This window comes from Carcharodon carcharias, chromosome 5 (genome assembly GCF_017639515.1).
Source record: "Carcharodon carcharias isolate sCarCar2 chromosome 5, sCarCar2.pri, whole genome shotgun sequence".
Classification (NCBI taxonomy): domain Eukaryota; kingdom Metazoa; phylum Chordata; class Chondrichthyes; order Lamniformes; family Lamnidae; genus Carcharodon; species Carcharodon carcharias.
In genome coordinates this window covers 168,514,407-168,526,506 of record NC_054471.1, presented here as the reverse complement: position 1 = coordinate 168,526,506, position 12,100 = coordinate 168,514,407, and the positions used below count along the sequence as shown (strand labels likewise).

Genomic DNA, 12,100 nt, shown 5'->3' with positions numbered 1-12,100 from the left:
AAAAACATTAAATGTACTCAGGTTTTCTAAAAATGTGTTTCTGGCATGGTTGCTCATTATTGCAATGCATGCTATAGTCAATTTTGCTTAATTCAAAGTATTTGATAATTCAACCCTTCTTTAGCACAAAAAATCCCAATTTGCTGTTTTACCCATGTTGCTCAATTCAAACTTCTGGTGCAAGAAAAGACTGAATCATTAAAAGTAGATTGTGGTCATATCAACCAAGTAATTGCCCTTAAAACTGGAAAGCATTTTTTTTAAAACAGCAGAAACAAGGAAAAAAGTGCAAATGTTGGAAATCAAAGATATTGGCAGCATTTTCTTTTCATTTCAAAACAGAAAGGATACTTGCCAGAATTTGCCTTGAGTTGTTCTAGATTTTTATGGGTGTTCTATCTGCTGTCTTCCTTGCTGTAAAACTCTCTTGCACACACTCAACCAAAAGAGAATAGGGAAGACTTATTTTTAAAAGTACATAACTCTGCAATTCTTGATCTTTTCCATATTTCTGCTATCTGCTCAAAATAATTTTATCATTCTTTTCTTTAATTTCTGCAGTCTCCTTTCTTAGCTGTCATTATCCAGTGGACTGCTTGGAAATTCTGCCCTAAAAACCCTAGAAACAACTTATTTGAACATAGCACTTAGGAGCAGCACTAGGCCAAGACTGCTTCACCATCTGATAAGATCATGGCTGATCTGATTGTAGTCTCAATTCCATCTTCCTGTCTGCCACATACCGCACCCCCCATAACCCTCGGCTCCCTCATCTATCAAAAATCTAACCAACACAGCCTTGAATAAAATGAATGACCCAGCCTCCAGTGCTTTCTAGGAAAGACTAATGACCCTCTGGGAAAAAAAAATTCTCATCTTCATCTTAAAAGGGAAGCTTCTTATTCTTAAACTGTGTTCCCTAGTTCTAGTCTCCCCACAAAAGGAAACATGCTATCTTTATCCACTCTATCAAGTCCCTTCAGGATCTTATATATTTCAATAAGATTGCCTCTCATTCTTTGCAACTCCAATGGGTGAAGACCCAATCTGTTGAATCTTTCTTCGTAAGATAAGCACATTCATTCCAGGAATGAGTCAGGTGAACTTTTTCTGAGCTGCTCTAACACAATTATATCCTTTTTCAACTAAGGAGAGCAGTACTCCAGATGTGGTCTCACCAAAGTCCCGTACAGCTGCAGTAAAACCTCCCTACTTTTATACTCCATTCCCTTTGCAATTAATGCCAGCATTCCATTTGCCTTCCTAATCACTTACTTTTTTTGAGATTCATGTACCAGGACACCCAGATCCCTCTGTAACTCAGGAGTTCTACAATCTCTTTCCATTTAGATAGTTTCCTATTTTTCTATTCTTCCTGGCAAAGGGGACAACTATATAAACAGATATAATAAAACTACTCCACACAGCAGCACAGAGTTTCATGCTATTCCAGTCACTTTTGTGATCCAAAATAAATCAATCTGACAAGGTACATGAAAAGATTTTTTTCCCCATTAAGGTAACCTTGAATTTTCCTCCACTTAAAGGTTCAAGCATGATTTTGTCAGTTATCTAACAACGAACCAAAAGTAATTCTCCTTAGTTCTTGGGGGGTTGAAGAAGAGGGCCAATCAGCTGGCTGTTCAAATGGCCTCAAACTGAAATGTCTAACAGTCTAAGTTTCGAATTAAGTCATTTGTGGTGGAATCTTCAATCTGAACCAATCAGGTTCCCAGCTGAGGGGCTGAGGAATTTGACCCAAACTTCTGGGAATGGGTCGGGGGTGCACACTAACATTACCAAAGAAAAATAGAGGGGGGAGGGGGGCAAAACAAATTGAGTACTGAAAGAAATCTTAAAGCTTTATTGATTGCAGTGTGGAACAATATCGGCAATTTTGTAACATATTTGCATGCTTGTTTAGCATGTGGTTTCCCTACAACTAGATAAGCTACACTACTGTGTCTAAAGGATACTGAAAGAAGAATTAGCTTGCAGCAAATTAAATCATGTGATTCAAAACAGACCTTCTAAAATGTCAACTAAATTTACCAGTTTGCTGTTTTACAAGAGAGTGAAAGTTTAAGATAAAACAAGAGTACCATTTAAAAACTTACCACAGGTGAAGGTTCACTTTTTCCACATTGTCCATTTCCTTTTCCATTTACTTCAGCACATTTCATGTGTAATGTCCTGCCTTCAATGAAAGCCATATAATCTTTGTACGTATATAACGGCCCTGCTAAGATACCCATGAAGTTACAGTTGTAGCTTAAATATTCCAATAGACTTGGCATGGTTCTGAAATTCAAATCACAGGAGGAAAAAAGAATTTAATTGCAGTGAGCACACCCCTAATTATCCTTACACAATACCTTTAACAATGCGAGTAAAGAGACCTAATATTTTCATGAAGCTGTGGATTATATATAAAAAAAACTTAAAATAAAAACAAGTGGGTGGAAAGAAGCACGCTGAGTAAAAAGGTTCAAAACAACCGACTGTTGAGAATCTTAGTGAAAAATGTTTAAAAGGTACAAGATTTGCACCTTTGTATTTCTAAAAATTTCAGAAATTTTCATGACTAATTTCAACTCCAACCTCCTATTTCTTCTGCACATCACATTGAGGTATAGCAATTAGTGCAGATAGACTTTGGTCTGAAACTTTGCATTTTGGGTTTTCAAAACAAGCAAATGGTATCAGCACCTACAAACTGAGGAGATTAAAGCAGTAAGTCGTAAAAGTTTAATTAAAATTTCTCCTGATTTAAAAAAAATTAAAGATATAATTGGGGATTATTTTAATCTTCTTCCAGTAGAGTTTACTATAGTTTGCTATTGCTTGATATCTCAGTCAATGGAAAGCGGGGCAAGGGGAAGAAAGGGAAATGGACAGCCCACACTGCAAATATTAACATTCAACAAAATTACCAGAGGTCTAACATTGTCAATTCTACCACACACAAAATTATTAAATTCTCAGGCATACTACTCCAAACTTATTCTACCTAATGTAAGTAAAATTTTAAGTACTCATTTCAAAACTTTCCACAGCGACCACCTCTCTTCCCTCTATAGCCATTACTTGGTAGCTCATATGAAAACCAATGGGATTTCAGGGCTATGTTTGAAGCTAGGTATTTTGTCTTGGAATTAAAAACCAACATACTTTACTGACTTCCTGCGTTGATATTAGGACTGGTTGTACAAACTGTGGACCAACTCATTCTTCCCCAGGGCCTCTCAGGCATTCCTTTCTTATAAAATCAAACTCAAAACTCAGACGCAATCCAAATCTACCAGTTCCCTTTCCTACTCTTAAGAATCATATCCCTTAATAAATAATGCACCAGGCTTTTCTCCTTTGTATGACAGTTTGTTTACAGCATCTTATTTCCCATTTCTTCTTGTTTCTTTCCCCAACAGCACCACCCCCACCCTGTCCATTTTGAAAACTGTAATCTTGAATCATTGGAGACTCATCAGTTTCTCAATTGTTATCTACTAGTAAAAGAGCATCAGTGAAAACAATTTTTTTCCATTATGCTGACTACTGAAATTCAAACAGGAAAAATCAGAACTCGAAACAAGGGCTGAGACACAGAGCCACCTGTTGCTCCTTTTCATGAAAAATTCATGATCCTCAAGCTTGAAACCAATTCAATTTCAAGGAAACTGTAACCAATATTGGAGCACATGCCAATCTTGAATTTTTAAACTCTCAACATTAAAAATTGACAAACTGATGCAGATTCACAGAATGACCAAACTTGAAATTAAGTTTGAAGACTGAGGGCGCAATTTTCCCAGATTTGCACTAAGTGCAGTAGCAGGTCTTCACACCGTCTCATCCCAAACCCGCCACATTATTTATGCGCACCAGGGAAACACGACATTTCCATAATGAGCAGGCTTTCACTCACCCGCCCGACCATCACCCTGCTGCTACATCATGCCGGGCGCCATGTTTAAAGTCCAGCTGCAAGCACACATCTCAGTGTTTCCAGACCACCACTGCTGCACGGAAGACATGGCCCTGAAACTAAAGGAGACTGCAGCCCGAGGTTCAGTGACACATTCCTCGAGCGCCTTTTGGATGCCGTGGAGGCCCAGCGGGATGTCCTCTATCCCCACACTGGCCACAGGATGGGCAGCAACAGCACTAACCCAGTTTGGGTGGTGGTGGCAGCGGTGGTCAGTACCAACATCTTTCAGAAGAGGACATCCAGCCAGTGCCGCAAGAGGATGAATGATCTCCTCTACATTGGAGAGACCAAACATAAACTGGGCGACCGCTTTGCAGAACACCTGCGGTCTGTCCGCAAGAATGACCCAAACCTCCCTGTCGCTTGCCATTTTAACACTCCACCCTGCTCTCTTGCCCACATGTCTGTCCTTGGCTTGCTGCATTGTTCCAGTGAAGCCCAACGCAAACTGGAGGAACAACACCTCATCTTCCGACTAGGGACTTTACAGCCTTCCGGACTGAATATTGAATTCAACAACTTTAGGTCGTGAGCTCCCTCCCCCATCCCCACCCCCTTTCTGTTTCCCCCTTCCTTTTTTTTTTCCAATAAATTATAAAGAGTTTCCTTTTCCCACCTATTTCCATTATTTTTAAAAAAAAACACCCCCACTAGAGCTATACCTTGAGTGCCCTACCATCCATTCTTAATTAGCACATTCGTTTAGATAATATCACCAACTTTAACTTTAACACCTATGTGTTCTTTTGTACCATTGTTGTTGACATCTTTTGATGATCTGCTTCTATCACTGCTTGTTTGTCCCTACAACCACAACGCCCCCCTCCACCTCTCTCTCTCTCTGCCCCCCACACACACACCTTAAACCAGCTTATATTTCAACTCTTTCTTGGACTCGAACTCAAGTTCTGTCGAAGGGTCATGAGGACTCGAAACGTCAACTCTTTTCTTCTCCGCCGATGCTGCTAGACCTGCTGAGGTTTTCCAGGTAATTCTGTTTTTGTTTTTGTTTTGGATTTCCAGCATCCGCAGTTTTTTTGTTTTTATTTTTGTTTTTATATTTATATGAATGATCTCCTCGTTCTGTTCGTGTAAGTCACTCTTCTCATCATTTTCAAATCAACCCCATCACACAACCACAGTGATCTCACTCACTGCCAGTTTAAGGGGCATCACCGTTCACACTCACACACGCACCATCATTGTCCTCATCCCATCTATGGGACCACTCAGCACCCACAAAGGCAAGACATACTTATCATCTGGCCTGGCTGGCATCCAGTGTACACTTTCTCCATCTCTATTCACGCAGGACAAGCTGGCACACAAGAGGGAGAGGTCGCTGACTGGTGGCAGAGTGCCCGAAATCAAAGGTCCTCATGAGCTTTGAAAACAGAGCCATCTGGCTAGGATCTGGACTGTTCTTGTGCTGACGGAGAGGTCGGCGGTGCTTAACCAAGTGAGGGTCCAGCAGTGCAGCATATGTCAGACAACCATGCTGTGAGTAATGTGTCCTGTTTCACAGGCCACTGCCACGCACTAATTATCTCCTCTTACTTCTGGAGACACATATGGGAAACAGCTGATGAATTCCATGATCCAGGGCCTCCAATCAAGCCCTGAAGAAACCTCCAAAGAGGAATCTGGAGGCAGCCCCGTTGAAGTCCCGTCACATCGCTCAACCACACCTTCCACCAGCACACAGACACACACCTCAGTGGGACCTGACTTTAGAATAGCCTCAGGATAACAATCTGGTAAGCACATTGCACCGTCTAATTCACAGCAGGCGGTGGTAGGGACCTCCCTGGCGTCCGGCACTTGGAGGACAGAAATTTGCTGTGTCCAAGTCAGATGACAAGCCTCTGGACTTGGTCATGTCACAGTTGCTGGAGCTGCAAAGGCAAGCTTGGGAACATCCGGAGCAGATGTCTGCTGCACTCCTCAGATTGCAAGGTACGGAGGAGCCAGTCTGCCTTCACAGAGGTGATAGCGCCAGTATGCCAACGCACTGAGCTAAAGGCTAGTAGGATGGCAGCCACCATAGAGACCTTGGTCCAGGACTTTGCTCCTGCACTGCTGCGCGAGCTAAACTCCCACCACTGAAGCCATAGTTGGCCTCTAACAGTGCGTATGCAAGAGGGGTGTCAGGCAGTTCGATCTCCAATTACCCCTAGGTAGCTGGAGATTGAACTGCCTGAGGCGCTATCACCTCAAGGAGTCAGCCTAGATTCCCCGGGCACCCATAGGGGAGGAGGATCAGCAGGCACACATTCCAGGCCCGTTCATCCAGGTGACTCCGAATGTGATCAGCACATCCGACCCCTCTTCCTGTGACCTCAGCAGCTCCAGCTCCACAGGCCAAGGAGGATGCCACTGCCACCTAGCAGGACCCCGAAAGCAGGCCGGGGCCCTCCAAGTCTTGGCCCTCCAGAGGACACCTGCCAAGATCATCACAGACAGGATGTCACAGTCAGCAGGCTGCCTCCACCTCCGCTGTGGCTGTCCGGGGAGCAACAACACTTAGCGGCAGGGTTAGGAAAGAGAGAATTAGTTGCACAGCCTGGCCACGGGTGTTAATCACTTGTACGTACTGTTCATTATTGTCAATAAACTCCTACGATTGTCTCCCTGCCTATGGCTCTTTGTTCTGATGAGTGGTGTTCTTGTCACTCAGATGTGAAACCTTTCTGCACAAGATAAAGGCAGGTGTCTCAGTCCAGGGCCAAAGTGATTGTCTGGCCTCTCATTCCCTGGAAACATTACTGATGCCTGCACCTCGGCGGTGCTCGTCACTGCTGCTAGAATGTAGTGGGCAGGTGCCAGAGTGTTCTCATTCTTTGTGTGTGCTCTCAGCACCTTTTAAAAGAAGGTGCTGGTCCCCATCTCTTCAGCATGTGACCAGTGATGCTGTGCTCCTGAAGAGCCCAGGTGCTGAAGGCAGACAAAGGATCAGATGCTTCTGAAGTTTCATGGCTGCGTCTCTATGATATGACCCAGATCACAGAGCGCAAGCAAGCAAGCTGTCTCCGGCCAAACAGGAGTCAGATATTCTCAGAGGCTAAGTGAAGATCCAAGGAGTGTCCTCACTGCATGTTGTCATCATCTTCCTGCAATCGATCAGCTATTAAGGCATCTATTGCATCTCCATGACAGGAGCATTATCACAGAGGATGTGTGCGCTGCCATAAGCCAGACTGGAGTTTACAGATGCGATGTGAGGAGCTATAGGGTCACCTCACTTTATGCCGTCATCATCCTCCACAAATCTAGCCACTATGAGGGCCTGAGTGCACCTGCCTCGTCTAGCCAGTGCGAGGACCTATTCCCTGTCATCGTCTCCTCTGAGGGCCTCCTCACCCTCATCCCTGTCGGCATCCTCCTCATTGGAGGAGAACTCCAGCTCCTCTATCTCCTCCTCAGCCAACTCATCTTCCCATTGCAGCGCCAGATTGTAAAGGGCACAGCAGACGATGATGATGCGTGACACCCTCTGTGGACTATATTGCAGGGCTCCAGGTCAGTCCAGGTACCAGAACCTCACTTTCAGCATCCCAATGGTCTGCTCCACCAAGTTGCAAGCTGCAGCATGAGCCTCATGATACTGTTGCTCTGCTGCAGTCTCAGGTCACCGCACAGGCATCATCAGCCACAGCCTCTGCAGGTAGCCCATGTCCCCGAGGAGCCAGCGCTGCAGCCTCTGTGGACCCTGGAAGACCATAGGGATTTGTGACTGACCGAGAATGTAGACATCATGTACACGCCCTGGAAACTGTGCACAACCTGCAGGATGTGTTTCTGATGGCCGCACACCAACTGCATATTGTGAAATGGAAGCCTTACGGTTGATGTAGTACGCGTGTTGCAACCAAGATCTGAGCACCGCAAGTGCAGCCGATCACACCCTGAACCTGTGGGAATCCCGAGATCTGGACAAATCAAGTCGCTTTTGCACCTGGCTGTCCTGGTCCAGGGTGAAATGCACAAAGATGGCATCCATGATCTCATGGATGCATTTGTGGGTGGAGGCTTGTGATATCCCACAAGAGTTCACCTGTGGAGCCCTGAAAGTAGCCACTGGCATAGAAATTGAGCACCGCTTCACAGCCACTGGCAATGAATGCCCTTCCATGTCCATGTGGTGCCAAATCCTGCAGATGTAACCGACCCGTTCACTAGGAACACGCAGTCTCCGGTGACACTGGTTCTCGGTCATCTGCAGGAATGACAGGCGGCCTGCGACGGCTCACTGTGGCTCTTGGGTAGCATGTGAGGAGCCCCAGCCACACCTTCTTCAGGAGGTTGCTGCTCCTACCTCTGAGCAGCCAGGAGCCTCAGTCACTCTCCTCTGTCGTCTTCGCTCTCTGTAGGCCATCAGACATCCAGCTGGTTCACCAGGCTCCATGATCCTGATGTGCTCCTCCTGCCGGATGAAAGAGAGATGTGGTTAATATGGGCGTACTGAAAACCTGTCCTGGTTAAGTGTGAAGGCCCCTTAATGATTCCCAGAGTGTGCTGGCCACCACTTGGATGGCCAGAGATTAGTGCGCTGCGTGGCTGCCTGAAACCCCATCCACCTCTGCCCCACTCCACCTGACCGATTGGTTGCAGCTTTGCCCATTGGAGTGCATGCTGTGTTCTCAGATAAGGCATTCTCCTAACCCATGCTGCAAAGCTGCACTGTTTGCTTGAACCACAGGGGAGACGGTCCAAACCAGGATGCTGACATTGCAAGGGGCTGTGAGCACCTCCAGCAGTGACTGCTCCATGGCCAGCTTTAGCAAGGAGATTGTACAACGCGTAGTCATCCAACTGTTCTGCAGTCCACTAAAATGCTAACAACTTTGCAGTCTGTGCTGGGAGTGGGGTTGGGGGGGTGCTTTGGAGCACTTGGTCACACTTTGATGTCACTACATTGCTTGAGTGGGCAGATAAACTAGAAGCCCAACTCCAATCATACCAATGTGGCCACACCTGAACTGTCTCAGTTGCAGAGGAATGGTCACTTTATATAGGTTTCCCTAATGTGTGGCCACTTCCCTCACCCACACTATCCCCCACCCCTAATGCTAGCACGCTATATTCAATGGCAGGCCCTTGGCAACCCCGCCAAGTTGCTTCATTGGCAGGACTGCCCTTAAGCCCAACCCCCAGTGCCCCTCAAGCTTGTAGTCTAACAGGCAACCCTGGTGAGCGCTGCACAACATTACTGTGTACTCACCTCCGAGTTTCCCTCGAAGTGCAGGCTGCCAAGTGCATGTTGCTTGTGTACTGTTATGAAACACTTCAACATGCTTTCCCACTGATGTGGATGGACAATTCAGCAAGGGGGTGGGAGGATTCTGGCAGGCTGGCCTGATAACAATATGCCAATGTATGACAACGAGGTTCCTGATGTCGGATGGTTGCAAACGTGGCCTGTCATGGGCATGCTGAGTGGATGATGGCGAACTGGTTTCACACCGTCGTAAAACCAATTGCACCATATTGTCCGCTCAGGCTCTTGCTCATCCTTCGAAGCAAAGATGACCATATTCATTATCTGGGGTGTTTGGTAGGGTTCCGGTGAGTACGTAGGTGATTGCTATGGCTGATTTTGGCTGAAAATAGAACAGCATACTGCAGACAGATGAGTTGCTGGTTTGGGTTTCCTGTGTCTCTGATATACACTTGCTTTTGAAGGAGGATGCACTGTTTTTTCCCCTCAGGTGCAGCAATCTTGAACTTATCCCAGGGCTCAAAGTCGATATTAAAACTCTCAAGTGAAGCCTTCAGAGTGTCCTTGTAAGATTTCCTTTAACCACCATGAGAGCACACCCCAGACTTGAGCTCTTCATTGAAAATTTGCTTTGGTCAGTGCGTGTCAGGCATTCTAGCTACATGACCAGCCCAACTCAGTTGTGGCCATCTGAATATGGTGTGGATGCTTGGCATTCCAAGTCAGGTCAGCACGTCTGTCTGGTATTTTGTCCTGCCACCTGATCTTCTGAAGCTTCTGAAGACAGCACAAGTGCAATTTCAGTGAACAGACAGAAAACAAGTCCCAAAGCTTTTGTTGGTTGCATGAATGGGAGGAATGAGAGAAGAAAGAAAAAAAACAGAAGAGATAAGCACTGTAGCAATATCTTAACACTGCTCTAAAAGTGTGTATTATGCTTACAGTGATGCAAGCTTACTTATATGTATTATGATGCAGTGAAACAGAACTCCACGTAACATACTTAAATGTACACACACCATAAACTTGTCTCCAACTGCAAGTTCTCCCCAAGTGACTCAACTCTATTTTTTCTTGACTAGGACAGCTGCAATGGTACAGCAGTGAACTCAATTTAAAGCCCCCTATGTGACTGATCAAATCTAAATTTCAAAGGCTGGAAAGAGGCTTTAAGGAGGCTTAAGCAAACATGGCCAGTTGGCCTAGGCCTGATAAGGCCATGATACCAGAGCTTTTCTTCTTTCCCTGCATTGTTTTCACACGAATCATTGTTGATTCATCGTGCCACAAGAGAAAATAATGGCCAGATATAGCTTATGCAACAGGTTTTGCAAAAGTTTATGTTGCAATACACAATAATTATTCTAGGATAAGGAATCTCACGTATTTGAAAATTAAGTCAACAATGGCTGCCCAAGCCTGGTGTTATTTCAAAATTAGTTCTCTAGCTACTTACCGAATAGCTAAGGATTTTTGTACTGGGGTCAGATGCTCTTCTTTTTGTGCCATACCTGAAATAAGCATAGATGTAAATTAAAGAAAAAATACTTGTGCACATTAAATGTCACAGTATCACTACCACAGACAAAAACATTCCATGACTTAACAGCTCTGATACATTAAAGTAGTACAAGCACACACAACCAGAATTTCCCAGATTGTGCCTACACAGAAATGACACTATTACACCAACTTCTAAACTGACTTACTGACAAGAACTTGCAGCCAAATTCCTGCAAATAGTATTGGCATATTCAAGAACATGAAAACTAATTTAAAACAAACTAAAATCAGCATCTTGGGGCCCAAGGAAAGCACAGAACGTTGTCACCCAGCTTCTTAAGTCCCTCTATCATATTAATATTATGACAATTAAAATTTGAAGCCATCATACCATAATTTAGACACAAAAAGCAGAGTTTTCAATTTGGGTGTGACCAAGAAATTGGGTACAATTTGGACTGATAAAGGTTACAGTTCAAATTTCTGCTAAAATTAATTTGCATAATCACAAATCTTCCATAAACCAGCACAACTGCGCTGCTAAATAGATTTTCCTTCTATGCATGAAAGAAGTACTTGTTATATTTAAGAGTGGTAATCCAGTGCAATTTTATTAACACGGTTGAATCATTTTTAAGCATGTCTGGTCTAGTCCATCAGTGAGTAACCAGATTTAAGTCACTGAAAATGACTTTAAAAATGCTGATCTAGTTACTGGTTTCATTGATATGGAGTAGTCAATATCTTAGTAATTAAATTTTTATTTTAAAACATACAGAAACTTCTAAAATGTCCCTACCAGCACTTATTTGCCTATGAAAACATGCGCAATTTGAAGACCATCCTCAATTAGTAGAAACTCTCACATCTCACTATTTCAATCTAGGGTTGTGGCAAGTTTTGTGGTTTTGATAAAGATGATTATTTAAATAAGTGACGGAGTTAGTGGAAATTTTATGTATGAAACTTGACATTACTAATGTTTAAATTTCCACAATCTTTTACAATGGCTCAGCCAATTTCACCTGGATTGCTCTGATAAAATTAGTGAAAATTCTACAGTAACAGCTTTCAATGGCTTCTGTAGATGCTCAAGAGATTCCAAGGTTCCAGGTGAGGTCTTGAAATGAAGTGTCGGCTGTGTGTTCAATCAACCCTTGAATGCTAAACGTGCAGATGTCTGTAGCAGTAGCACCTGGCAAGTTCAAATTTTGGGAATCAATAATACCAAAACTGCATGCTAAAAAATCAGACTTTCAAACAGGTGCATCTTATTAGCACAGTATATACTTAGACATTATTTTAACCCCTTCACCAAAATAGCAGCCACCCACTACATTAAGAAAACTCAACAGTGCAAGGCTTTTTTTTTTAAAAAGCCAACAGATTCT

At 44.0% G+C, this 12,100-nt stretch overlaps 1 protein-coding gene across 6 annotated transcripts in view; it reads right to left on the bottom strand.

Annotated features, from left to right (window-relative positions):
• The window catches only part of mboat2b (membrane bound O-acyltransferase domain containing 2b), a 169,437-nt gene that overhangs the window by 39,072 nt on the left and 118,265 nt on the right, over positions 1-12,100 (bottom strand). For all 6 annotated transcript variants that reach the window (XM_041187537.1, XM_041187538.1, XM_041187539.1 and 3 more), the window contains 2 exons: positions 10,663-10,717; positions 2,118-2,301 (listed from right to left, as the gene is read on the bottom strand). In XM_041187537.1, coding sequence (XP_041043471.1) covers positions 2,118-2,301; positions 10,663-10,717 — 239 coding nt within the window. The remainder of the gene's footprint in view (positions 1-2,117; positions 2,302-10,662; positions 10,718-12,100) is intronic.